At 43.5% G+C, this 13,025-nt stretch overlaps 1 protein-coding gene across 1 annotated transcript in view; it reads left to right on the forward strand.

Annotated features, from left to right (window-relative positions):
* plxnb1b (plexin b1b) overlaps window positions 1-13,025 on the forward strand; it is a 110,524-nt gene that overhangs the window by 82,461 nt on the left and 15,038 nt on the right. The window contains exons 12-27 of the mRNA XM_069172623.1: window positions 96-1,031; window positions 3,140-3,274; window positions 3,375-3,497; window positions 5,530-5,623; window positions 6,171-6,337; window positions 6,573-6,724; window positions 7,352-7,457; window positions 7,831-7,967; window positions 8,231-8,407; window positions 8,506-8,725; window positions 8,871-9,113; window positions 10,017-10,196; window positions 10,360-10,508; window positions 12,052-12,152; window positions 12,514-12,731; window positions 12,833-13,011. Of these exons, the coding sequence (XP_069028724.1) occupies window positions 96-1,031; window positions 3,140-3,274; window positions 3,375-3,497; window positions 5,530-5,623; window positions 6,171-6,337; window positions 6,573-6,724; window positions 7,352-7,457; window positions 7,831-7,967; window positions 8,231-8,407; window positions 8,506-8,725; window positions 8,871-9,113; window positions 10,017-10,196; window positions 10,360-10,508; window positions 12,052-12,152; window positions 12,514-12,731; window positions 12,833-13,011 (3,317 nt within the window). The remainder of the gene's footprint in view (window positions 1-95; window positions 1,032-3,139; window positions 3,275-3,374; window positions 3,498-5,529; window positions 5,624-6,170; window positions 6,338-6,572; window positions 6,725-7,351; window positions 7,458-7,830; window positions 7,968-8,230; window positions 8,408-8,505; window positions 8,726-8,870; window positions 9,114-10,016; window positions 10,197-10,359; window positions 10,509-12,051; window positions 12,153-12,513; window positions 12,732-12,832; window positions 13,012-13,025) is intronic.

Genomic DNA, 13,025 nt, shown 5'->3' on the forward strand with positions numbered 1-13,025 from the left:
GTTCAGTTATTTTTTTTTTTTCCATTTTCCATTAAGCTTTTTATTTTTGTCTCACCCTCTCCTCATGTCTTGCCCTCTTCCCCCCCATCCCACAGTTTAATCTCCCCACCTCATCTCCTCCCACAACCAAAACGATTAAAGTCATCACAACAGCCTCCACCACAACTGCCCTGATAACCACCACCACTGCTCCCACAACAACAAAAACTATTACCACGATGACAACAACTGTAGCCCCCGTCACTGTAGCAACGACTCAGGAGCCAACCACCCCTCCCAAACCCACTACTCCACCCGGAAGTACCACCAATCCGGAGCCGACCACCCCACCCACCACCCTGCCCCCTCAGCCTGCCAACACCTTGCCACCCAGCACAGCAGCCCCCACCACGCCTCCACCCCCAGAGGTCACCACCAGGAAGGAAAAAGAGACTGATGCGGGCGAATTGGTTTTTGCCACTCGAAGTAACTCTGAGGATGCTGCAGTTACGCCCACCGTAGTTATCGCGGCAGCAGAGTTGATGCCTGTCACCGTGGTTGATGCCACGAGTGGAGATATGGACCCTGTGATGCCTCTGATGATCCCGGACTCCTCCCCCCTGGAAGTGGTGACAGATTCGCCCCCCAGCGAGACCCAGGAAGCCGACAGAGCACTGAACCTGGCAAGGCCTCCAACCCTGACCTCATCTGGGTTCCCTCTGCCCACACCTTTCCCCGTGGGTGAACCAGTTGACTCTGAGCCCTCGCTTGACCTGGACCTGCCCCAGACTCCCACTCTGCTCCCCTCACAAGAACAACATACTGAGGCAGGAAGCGTGGGGGTCGACCCTGAGGTGATCTTCTGGCCAAAAGAAGGGGATGGTTATGCTGAGGTTGCCATCCTATCAGAAAATGATACCGCTACATTTTCAGCTGCCACTGTGCTCTCAGGTGACGGTGAGGTCGACCATGTCCTCCCATCCTATTCCCACCTGCTTGATACTGACTCAGAGCTGGACTACCAGTATGATCAGGCTGATTCCTTCCTCCTGGTGAGTTCAGCCACCTCCATTCTCCTCCTCCTGCTCCTTCTTCTGCTTCTTCTTCTTGTCAAAGCATCAGCAGCCTCCCAGAGCTCCCAGCTCCTGACTCAACTCTGTACTCCTGCTGTAGCAACAAAGCTCAAACCAGTTTTCCAATCCGCCCTTCTTTCCTTGCTTTTCCTGTAATATAACACCCATATTCTTTTTCTTTTCTTTTACTTCACGCTACAGAGTGCTCAAACCAGCTGCTTCACTCTGAGCTCCAGCAGTTGGTTTTTTTTGGTGGAAAAGTTGTTGTGTTTCCTAATGTTTCACATCTACAGCTCATATCCTGTAATACCTCCAGTTTGCAAAAAAAAATTCTGAGAGTGTGAATATAATTTACTTACTGCACTGTCCATATACAACCCCGTTTCCAAAATAGTTGGGACGCAGTGTAAAATGTAATTAAAAACAGAATGCAATGCTTTACAATTCACATAAACTCCTATTTAATTGAAAATAGACCAGAGACAACATATCAAATGCTAAAATGGAGAAATTGTATTGTTTTATGAAAAATATATGCTTATTTTGAATTTAATGCCAGCAACAGGTCTCAAAAAAGTTGGGACAGAGACAAACATAAGGCTTGGAAAAGTTGTGTAAAGCAAGGTCAGTAACATGATTGAGTCTCTCAGCAGTGAAGATGGAGAGAGGTTCACTACTCTGTGAATCACTGCCTGGGAAAATAGTGCTATCTAATAATAATGCTTCACAATGTAAAATTGTAAGGAATTTGGGGATTTTGAGATTCTTTGTGGAAATCATGGACGCTGCATCCTCCGGGCTAAATAGGCGAGAGACTACAGCTTGTTATCAGAGCTCAGTTGAAAAGCCAGTATCTGGGATGGTACAGGGATGCATTAGTGGACATGGTATGGGTATCTTACACATCTGGGAAGGAACCGTTAATGCTGAACGATATATACAGGATTTGGAACAACATAAGCTGCTATCCAGACAACTTCTCTTTCAGGGAAGGCCTTGCTTATTTCAGCAAAACAATGCCAAACCACATTCTGCACATATTTTAATTGCATGGCTGTCTAGTAGAAGAGTCCAGGTGATAAACTGGCCTGCCAGCAGTCCAGACCTGTCATTATTTAAAACATTTTTACGCATCATGAACTGAAAAATACAACAAAGGAAACCCTGAACTGTTGGATCAGCTGAAGTCGTAAATCAGGCAAGAATTGGACAACATTTCACTTCCAAAACTACAGAAACTTGTCTCCTCAGTTCCCCCCCCAAAAAGTGTTGCAAAACAGTCGTAAACATGCCCCTGTCCCAACTTTTTAGAGAAGTGTTGCTGGGTTCAAATTCAAATTTCAAATCAGGATGTTTGCATTATGGCTCAATCTGGATTTGTTAGGACTATGACTATTGATATTAAGAGTTCAGATTAAATCATATATTGGCTGATGTTGATCTTTTTATCATTAACATTAACAAAGTAAGAACTTACTTACTTTAAGCCAGCGGCTTCTCTGAGAAACTCTGCTTTAGAGCCACATCAGCTGTGACAAGCAATGACTATTCCAGCTCAGTCATTCCTGTCAGGTTTGTTTTAATTGACTCTTCTGTACGAGACGTGACCTGATTTTCAGGGAAACAATCAGGAAGTTGCATGAGCATCAACTGAGATGAGCCTTGAAGACAACTCACAAGTAGACTTTTGAACATTGTTCTCACTCTCCAAATCAATCATGGAAAAGCAATTCATTAAGTCATTAAGTCAGCTAAAATGTCAGGTATGTAGTTTAGGAGTCATTTTTCATCAGAACGTTTTGCAGCTTCTTTTTTTTTTTTTTTTGCGGATTTCCACCTCCTTTTGAAGCATAAAAATCCAACCTTTGCATTCCTAATCATGTTTTCATTATTGCATAATCATTGTATACTCACAATTGTTGTGTTTTTGTTACCTCAGAATGAGTCCTACATAGGGAGCGGCTCCTCTTCCTCAAAACCAGCCATGTTGCATCATAATGTTTCGACAGTGACTGTGAGGAAATATTGTGCGTGCATTGAATGCAAACATGGATATTTACATTTTGTGTGTGTGTATTTTACAACAGAGTGACGAAAGCTCCTACGTCAGTTGGGGCCCCTCAGCTTGTCCTTGTGTGGAGAAGGTTCAGGGTTCGTCACTGCTCCCCGTCAGAGTGGAGAGGAAGATCACTTTACTGGCGCGCAACCTGCAGCTCTATCAGGTACAACACGTGCGCTCTCAGGCTCAGCACACTACAAGAATGTGTCTTATTTGCTTGGAGGGCGATGCCTTTAACCAAACGCAAGTCTTTGTGTGTTTAGGACCCAGAGCTGGACTACGAATGCGTGTTGGTTATCGAGGGGCAGACGGTGGTGGTGGATGCCTACGTGGAGACCGATGATATGAATCCATCAAACTTTGACATCACGTGTCAGCTACACCAGGTGTGATCATGTGCAGTCATTCATTATAACGCATGGACGTTGTCTGCAGGGTTATGTAGGGGGATAATACCTGGCAAGACCGATGTACATTTTGCACATAGAGGGCATTATCCTGCTCATACTACGGCCAATTGTCAATAGCATGACATCTGAAATATTAATTATCAATCAATAATTTACTTATAACTGTAGCTCCTGAGCAGGGGTGTAGTGCAATTAGTTGATTGTCTACTACTGTAGAAGTGTTACATTTTTATTACTGCGTAATGCAATAACTTTTAACAGGGCGAACTGTCTGATCAAAACGAGGCTTCAAGTTGACATCGTGACTCAATCAGTATAACCTAAATGTCAACATGGCAACTCTGAGCATTCCATTTGTTTTTATTGGCTCTCTTGTACGACAAACTCTTTAGAGATGATTACATCTTTAAGCACCTTTTGAGGTAAATGAACCTCAAGCGGATGAAGAGAACTGTGAAAACTTTATTTCCTCACTTGAAGAGAAAAGAGGGGAAACCTCTGTTCCGGTGCACTCTGGCAGCACTACACCTATACTCCCGAGCCTCAAAATTGCTGTCATTTTGTGTTGACAGGCAACATCTAGCTAAATAGGAATTGGTTCACAGGGCTCCAACGTGAGTTTCACAATCCTTACGAGTTTTACAGCTTTGAAAGAAAAATTACAGGGATTGCTGTCAGTGTGAAGAACAGCGAATAGTAATTTGATCTCCTACATAATATTATTCAAACTTTGTTCAGTTGTTTGAGTAAAGTGTCACAGTGCCACACCTAACCAATCGGAATCATGAAATATAAACAGATTTTAAACCTACGGGCACTATGTACAACTTAAACTCTCTAAGGGCACTATCAAGAACATTTGCGCAATCCAGCGCAATCGTTAAATGGTCTGCACTTATATAGCGCCTTATCAACTGAACAGTCTCAAAGCTTTACAGAGCTGCCATGCAAGTTGCTCACCTGCCATCGTGAGCAACTGGACCGTGCATCCTGCTCTACCCTCTGAGCCACATCCGCCACAGCTGTCCGAAAGAAATTGTCAGAAAGTTGATGGATGGGTGGATGGATGGCCTATGTGGGTGTGTTTATCTGGCATTCAGTAATGGCCTGAAAACTGTTTTTGCCGAACATTTTGATGTCACAATAATATATACTTTTGAGGATTTTAAAATATAATGTCATCACTTCAGCATCTTATCATATTAAACACTTTGCGTTAAACGTTGTCCTAATTCGCGTATGAAATTTTGAGTTACGACCACGAATGAATTTGGAGAAATACCCTCTAGGCATTCCTAAGATATTGTATGCATGAGAATGGGATGGATGTGAGAGCTCAGTGACCATGGCCTCTTGACTTTTGACCACTGACATCTGTTTAGTTCATCCTTTAAGCCAAGTGAACATTTGTGCCAAATTTTGAAGACGGTCCCTGAAGTGCATTCCTGAAATTTTACATTTACAAGAATAGGACATATGTGAAGTCCCAGTGATCTTTGACTCCCAACATCTAAGCACTTCATCATTGAGTCAAAGTGAACAATTATGAAAAGTTTGATGAAATTCCCTCAAAAGCATCTTGAGATATATTGTTCACAAGAATGGGACCAATGGACGGACAGCCCCAAAACATCGTGCTTGGGACTACGGCTGCAGAGACATGAAAATATAAGACGTTAATTAGAGCTGTTGCAGCAAATTGCCCCTAACTCGGCGCCAGTGGTGTTTCATGTAGATTGTTTGTGGGTGGTGATGGTGCACTGAACTGCAGTTTATTTAAAGGTGTTCTTAATATCTCCTCTTGTATCCCCTCACCGGTCAATATTAGTGTGTTGGATTGCAACTGGATTTCATAGTTTACTCTGATAAAGTGCCCAGTGGTTGTAGATTTCATAATTGCAATTTATAGTGATAAACAAATGTTTTTGAGGCAGAATCAAACTGTATAGCTGTGTAACAAATAGTAGTTGATTCAATTTTTCTAATTAAATGATTGTTATTTGTACAGTACACGTATTCAGCCCCAGTGGAGGAATATAATGCCATGGTGTATGTGAAGAGGAGGGACACCTTCCACGTTGACAGTTCTCCAGATCTATACGGTGAGGTTAAGCTCTTGTTATAAGAGTTAGATTAGACTGTACTCAGTCATACCCGATTTTTCTCCTGAGTTGAGGAAATCTGAGGCACTCAAAAGGGTAATAATATTTTATGACTATTTAGTCGCAGTTAAAAACATGCCTACGCATTTCGGATCTTCGTCGGAGCGAGTACAAAATGGTTGCCTTTGGGCACTTTCTTATACCTGTTGGCCAGTAGCGACATGATCAATATGGACCAAAGAGCTGTCACCTTAGAAATAGCAGGTAAAGTGAAACGCGCAAGTATCCTTTTTTATTGTGATTAAATAGCCATAAGATATTAAATGATTACCCCCTTTGAGTGCCTTTAAATTTCTTTCTTCAAATGCGACTGGTTTGATCCCCTAACAGAAGAGTACCAGAGGGACACCATTTCCACACCCGAGCAGCACTCCACGCAAACTGTTTTTTGTTTTTTTTACTGATTTTGTTCCTCTTCATATATAATATTCAATGTGAACACACTCGAACTCTGACTGATGCTCTTCTCCGTTTTTCCTTCATTTAGTGACTCTGTACAACTGCTCTGTGGGCCGGTCTGACTGCAGTCGCTGCCACACAGCTGACCAGAAGTATGGTTGTGTGTGGTGTGGTGGTCCCCAGACCAACTGCTTGTATTCAGACTCCTGCAGTGAACCTGTACAACAGACATGCCCCGCCCCCGTCATAAACTCTGTGAGTATTGACTCTTCACCTTGAAGTGCGAGAGACACATAATACAATAAATACCCCATGTACGGAAGCACATAGGATACATAAAAGAAAAACAAAACAATTTGAGGCTTTATCTTGTAGTTTTGACTAATAATCATAGCCTACATATTCATAAATAATTATAACCTTATATGGTGCTACCTGAGTTAATGCCTCCAGTTTTGTTCTTTGGTGAACATTTCCTGACTTCCCGCAGATTGAGCCGCTCTCTGGGCTGTTGGAAGGAGGCACCACCGTGACCATCTCGGGGTCCAACCTGGGCCAGAAGGCTCAGGACATCCTCCACTCTGTGTCGGTAGCCGGGATTTCCTGCACCGTTATTCCCAGCTTGTACGAAGTCTCCTCCAGGTACAGACAAACTTGCACTGCTTTTGCATGTTTTTAAGGAAATTTGGTGAATTCCTTTGTAGATTTAGCAGATTTCTCAAAATCTCTAAAGTCTCTATGCAGTTTTTCACATTACCAACTTAAAGGAGCTAAATGTCCAAATCACACTAAACTCGCCAGTGCACACCCCACCAAGTTTGAATTAGATTGGATGAACGGTTTTCAACATATGGGAGGAAGGAAGATAGAATTGCAGATACAGACAGAGATCTTTTTTTTTTTATATATATATATATATATATTATATATAGTAAAATTAGGAACATCCTTGCTCAGCAAGTTGTTGAAAAACCAGCCCATGCTTTTGTCACCTCTTGGCTTGACTACTATAATTCCTATCCAGGTGTCCCTAAAACTGAAATGCAACAGTAAACTAGAAAATGTATGGAGGGATTGGGAGACCTATGTTAGTGACCAAACACTTTATATCAGGGGTGGCTGTTGGAATGTAGAGCTATTTTACATTTATTTTTATTTAACAAAAACAACAACAAAATGCTTACAGCACCTACAATTAAACATTGCCAGTGTGCATGCATGACTCAGTTTTATTAAGACCAACAATCTCAATCCCTGTCTGTCTTTTAGGATTGTGTGCAGGACCAAAGCCAGTGGAGGTGAGAAGGTGGGCCATGTGTCTGTGAAAGTGAGCGGAGGAGAGTTTGGCCAATCCAGCCAGATATTCAGCTATCAGGTACATAAGTGTAAAGCTGACTATTGTAGATAAGATTAGATTTTATTGTCCATAAAACTTTGGCTGTTGCAGGAGCAAAATAGTTTCAGCATACAACAAAAACAAAACATTTAATCATTGAGGTACATTCAAAAGTTTCTGTTGTCTGTTAATTATTTTGTATTGATTAGTTGTTTAATTATAATGTCATAAATTAGCTAAACATGTCCAGCACAAATTCACAGAACCCCATAATGTCTTCCAACACCTTATTTCTTCCAAAGCAACATTCCCAAACTCAAACAATAAAATAAAGTCTGTGTACATAAAAGACATTAAGCATAGCTATTCTTCCAGCTGGTTCTAACTTCTCTCATCCTCTCCTCCGTCTTAGGATCCATTTGTGATGGAGGTGTCACCTGAAAGGGGCCCTAAGGCCGGAGGAACATCCCTGACCATCACGGGCCAAAACCTGTTGACGGGCCGCCCCTCTGACCTCACCGTCACTGTGGGAGGTGTCCCCTGCAACATGTGAGACTCGCACACACACGCATGTACAGAGGTATTCAGGTTTCAATGGTTGAATGATGGCCAGTCTGTCGTTGATACATGGGTAGCTTTAGTGTCGAAGTGCTTTAATGTAGAAGCTGTTGTTCTTGATATTTCTTTCTCTGTCGCCATTAAAACTTCTTTATCTAGTGTTTCCAGGTCAAAATGATCTCTGCCCTTGTTTTGGGGAAGAGGGGAATCATTTATTAATGTGCCTTTCCTGTTTGCCTCCCCCTTCTGCTCAGTGTATCAGAGGTTCAGAGGTCCAGTGTTCAGTGTGTGACAGGCAGCAGTAATAAGACGGGAGATCACCAGGTCACCTTGCATTACGGCAGCAGCCAGCGTCACCTCCACAGCCCTGCCTACCGCTACACCCACAACCCAAACATCTCCCATGCCACGCCAGCCAGGAGCTTCCAGGAGTAAGTCTGGGAATCTGTTAACCTTCACCTCGTCGTGCCATTCTTGTGCTTTAAATTTGAAGTATTTTTTAATACTCTGCCTGTTTTTTCCTCTTTAGTGGTGGTCGACTGATCTACGTGTCGGGCAACAATCTGGATGTGGTCCAGAATCCTCGAATGGTGGTGAACATCTCTCAATACGAGTCCATCAGCCAGAACAAGAGGAGGAAGCGGAGGAGTGCGGCGCAGAGGGAGGACGGGGAGGAGATACTGGGAAGGCCGGCCAGAGCAGTCCCTGACCGGGTCTGTCCTGGAGGCACACTCTGCTCTGTCAAACAGGTGTGTGTGTGTGTGTGTGTGTGTGTGTGTGTGTGTGTGTGTGTGTGTGCGTGTGTTCGTTCGTTCATCAGCATAAGAGGTCATGTGAGTGAGCTTCCACTCCTTCAACAAAAATTGCTATTTTCTTTTCTTCTCATCATATCAGTTCATGGAGCGCTGCGAGGTGAACTCCTCCTCCCTCATCCTGTGCCGCACTCCGATGGTTGACTCCACCATCTGGGGGTCAAAGGTCACCGTTGAGTTTCTGCTGGACAACCTGCGCTTTGACTTCAGCAGTTTGAACACCGAACCCTTTAGATACGAGTCCAACCCCATCCTCCGGCCCCTGAACCAGCAGGACCCTCTGAAGGCTTACCGCTACAACCCTGGAAGCTTCATTCAGCTGGAGGTAGAGAGGCAGTTATAGTGTTCTGGAAGTAGCCGTTTTACTGAAGTGAGGCAATGTTGGCAGTGTGTCAGGGTGTTGCTTTCTTTTGTTGTTATATTTTCAAGTCTAAAGGCCCAGTCACACCGGAAACCACGGTCAACTCATCTGTTGATGCTTCGTCCAAACAGGTCATTTGTAGCAGAAGAAAAGCCGCAGTCAGCTCATGTTTGTCTATTTACACCTTACACATTGTGTCACTTGGAAGCTCATCTGGGTCTTCATACATCACAACTGATATTTCTTTTAGAGAAATCGAGTGTTACTTCCTTTGTATAAATGGATGCCAACGTTGTGCTCACTTCATGTGGTGTTAGACATAGCTTTGATTTTTGCTGCAGGCTAAAAAAAAAAAAAAAAAAAAAAAAAAAATGCTAACATGCTTACTGTTATGTTACAGTCACTAACAGTGGCATTTTCAAATACTAACATTTAAACATTAGCATGTTTAAATTTAACTTGACTTCATCATCTAGACGAAAAATCAGTCAAGATTTGTCATCTGATAACCCGCAAGCGTGTTTGTTACAAATTACATGCTAAGCCGTCCAATACATTTTGGAAATGTCACACTGGAGCAACAGTTGTCCGACTAAAAGACTAGTTTGCCAAAATAGAACTACCTGTCTAAAAATGTAGAGAAGTGCTAACACAGCCTTGGGCGAATGCTCGAATTCATTGCAGGTTTATAATGGCCTGCGGTCACAGCCTTTCTGAGCAGCAACACTATTTTGCAATGTGAACAAAGAACATGACAGTTCAGCTTATAAAACCAGGTGTATACAGTTGGGACCGAAAAAGATGAACATAAAAACTACACTAAGAAAGTTGATATAAACTACAAGTTCAATCTCCATGTGTTCTTAGGGGGAAAACCTGGACCTGGCCATCACAAAGGATGAGGTGGTGGTGTTGGTTGGAGAGGGCGTGTGTGCTGTGAAAACCTTGACCAGAAACCATCTGTACTGTGAGCCACCACCTCAGCAACCTGCACCGGGACCAAATGGCAAGAAACGTGAGGGCTCTGATAATCTGCCTGAATTCACTGTGAGTACAAAACGCTTTTATTTTTAAAACCACTGAAAAGTCTTTAAGCCTTATTAGCAAGTTGTAACTGCAGTGTGTGAGGAACTGATGGTAGCACTGCTATTTGAAATCCCTTTTTAAAAAAAAAATTATTATTATTAAAAGGGTGTGTTGTGTGTTTCAGGTCAAAATGGGAAACCTGAACTTTTCTCTGGGCAAAGTTCAATATGACAACCTCAGCCTATCCACGTTCCCAATGGAGGCTCAGATTGGAGTTGGGGTTGGGGCCTCCATAGTGGCCCTCATTGTCCTCATCATTGTGCTCATCTACAGGTCAGTGGGTGGTCTGTGTGTTTGCTTGTTTACCGAGTTGTGTTACTTGTCACTTGCGAATCGAATACAGAAAAAGAAAAATGACACACAATCTAATCAGTTTTTACTATAACTAAGTTAAAGGTATTATGTTGCTAAACAGACCTTAATAAAGAAACCAGTTTAGTACAAAGATATTAACAAAACCAGAAGCGCGCGCACACAACCTCTGTTTCCCTCTATGCCAGCTGCATGGACAAAATATTCAGCAAAACATCTACAAAATGATGAGCAAAAAAAGTCCTAAAGGAACATTCTAACATTGAATGCTAATACTACTCTGGACTCCATAATGCGGTCAATTCTGTATGCAATAATAATGAAATGAAAATTATGAGAACAGGTATTAGTGCATTCTTGGCGAGAAGAAAGGGTGAGTTCCCCCTCAAGTTCACATTCATCAGTTCAATGGCAAAATGCATTTTAAAACCCATCGATGATACACTCTGTAGAAGCCTTCCTTCTTGATACTATTTTTCCAACTCTCCTCAGTTCTACAGTAGGAACATACTATCTCTCTTGCGCACCGGGTGCCAATTCTGGCTCGTGGCACCTCTTCTGTACAGTGGACCGCCCACTTAGTAACTTGGTGTTACTTGTTCAGTTTAACTCAGTCTATCTGACATTGAGGCCCGGGACACGCTGTCATCGTGGCGTGTGCGTGGTGTCTCGATTTTTTTTAAATTTTATTCCAACACCCATGTTAGCAGGCTTAAGCAGCCACACGGCCTGCATTAGACACGAGGTGCATCATTTAGAGAACAAACCCGACGCCTATTTTTCACGTGTGCCCTGCGCAATTCCTAACCAAAATCCACAGGAAATAGATCTGTGATCATATGTGCACTAAATGATCATGGCAAAAAGTTATTGTATGCTCTTAATTCTATTAAGGCGATAATTTAACAGGTTAAGGGCAACTTCTTTTTTTTTTTGTATAATGCTCCCTCTCTCTATCTCTAGTCTGCGTCTCCGTGTCTCGCTCTGAACGAGGTTAAACAAAATTTACGCGCCCGCTTTATGTTTACAACTGATCAATGTTGGACCTCAAACATTTGATGACTGATGGCCAATATCAAAGTGAAAGAGTTTCAATGACAGGACTGGAAGAAGCAGCAGCCGGCTGCTGGCACGGACACGCGCACACACGCAAGCGAGCCGCTTCCGTGCAGCACAGCAGTAAGTAAAACACTTGTGCATGTGTCACAAGTGGGTCATTGTGGCACTTTGATTTGGTCCTGAAGTTTGAGCAAAGTCACAGCGTTTTCAAAAGAGCCACATTAACTTTAGGATCAACATAGTCACTTCAAGGTGTTACCAAATCAGCCAGTGCTTCAGTCATTACCCGGCATGTCCGCACGATTAACTCTTGATCCTTGCTGGTGGGGGTTTGTCCAGTTAAATTGCTCGAGTCAACTCTTTCACAATTTCACCTGATTTTTTTGCCCTCTCTCCTCTATCCCCGCCCGGCCCCTCTGTTCCTGTCTGCGTTGCCGTCTGTCAGGAGAAAGAGTAAGCAGGCTCTCAGGGACTACAAGAAGGTCCAGATCCAACTGGAGAACCTGGAGACCAGCGTTAGAGACCGCTGCAAGAAAGAGTTCACAGGTAAAGTTTTGTACCAGCATGAGCAGACCGAAGCTACGTGATAAAGGAGAGAGCAGGTAAGAAAAGGAGGAGGTTGGGAGGAGAGAGACGAAAGCACAAATAAGTTTGTTTTTACCCGATGAAATGATCACATTACATCGCATCCCCTGGATGAACTGTCCCTTATATCCCACATGGCGAATGCAAGGGAGTTTATTTTTAGTTAGCCAGCTCTTTCCAGCATCAGTATTTACCGGCTTGCACCTCCTGGTTCGGTTCCAAGCATGCACTTTGAAAATAATAAGTACGAAAAGCTGAGGACAAAAAGGGCTTGCTGCTTCACTTTCTGACCTTTCACCCCTCTTTCTTCACCCTGGTCCAGACCTAATGACGGAGATGATGGACATGTCCAGCGATCTGGTGGGCTCGGGCATCCCCTTCCTTGACTACCGGATGTATGCGGAGCGCATTTTCTTCCCCGGCCACCGGGAATCTCCACTGAGGCGAGACCTGGATGTTCAGGAGTGTCGGCGACAGACGGTAGAGCAGGGCCTGGTGCAGTTGTCCAACCTGCTCAACAGTAAACTCTTCCTCACCAAGGTATTCATCGTCACCATCCGCTTCACAGCTAAAAGGAAGGTCTGCGGAGAACACATGCTCTTTGAAGCAAAGTTTTAATTAACCCCTTCTCCTCTTCTCAGTTCATTCATACTCTGGAGAGCCAACGGACCTTCTCTCCCAGAGACCGAGCCTACGTGGCTTCGCTGCTGACCGTGGCGCTTCATGGCAAACTGGAGTATTTCACAGACATCCTCAAGACTCTTTTGAACGACCTGGTGGAGCAGTACGTTGCCAAGAACCCCAAACTGATGCTGCGAAGGTAAGAGGAGTAAA

Source organism: Embiotoca jacksoni, unplaced genomic scaffold (assembly GCF_022577435.1).
Source record: "Embiotoca jacksoni isolate LCO1_2020_lvr unplaced genomic scaffold, fEmbJac1.0.p SCAF_1, whole genome shotgun sequence".
Classification (NCBI taxonomy): Eukaryota; Metazoa; Chordata; class Actinopteri; family Embiotocidae; genus Embiotoca; species Embiotoca jacksoni.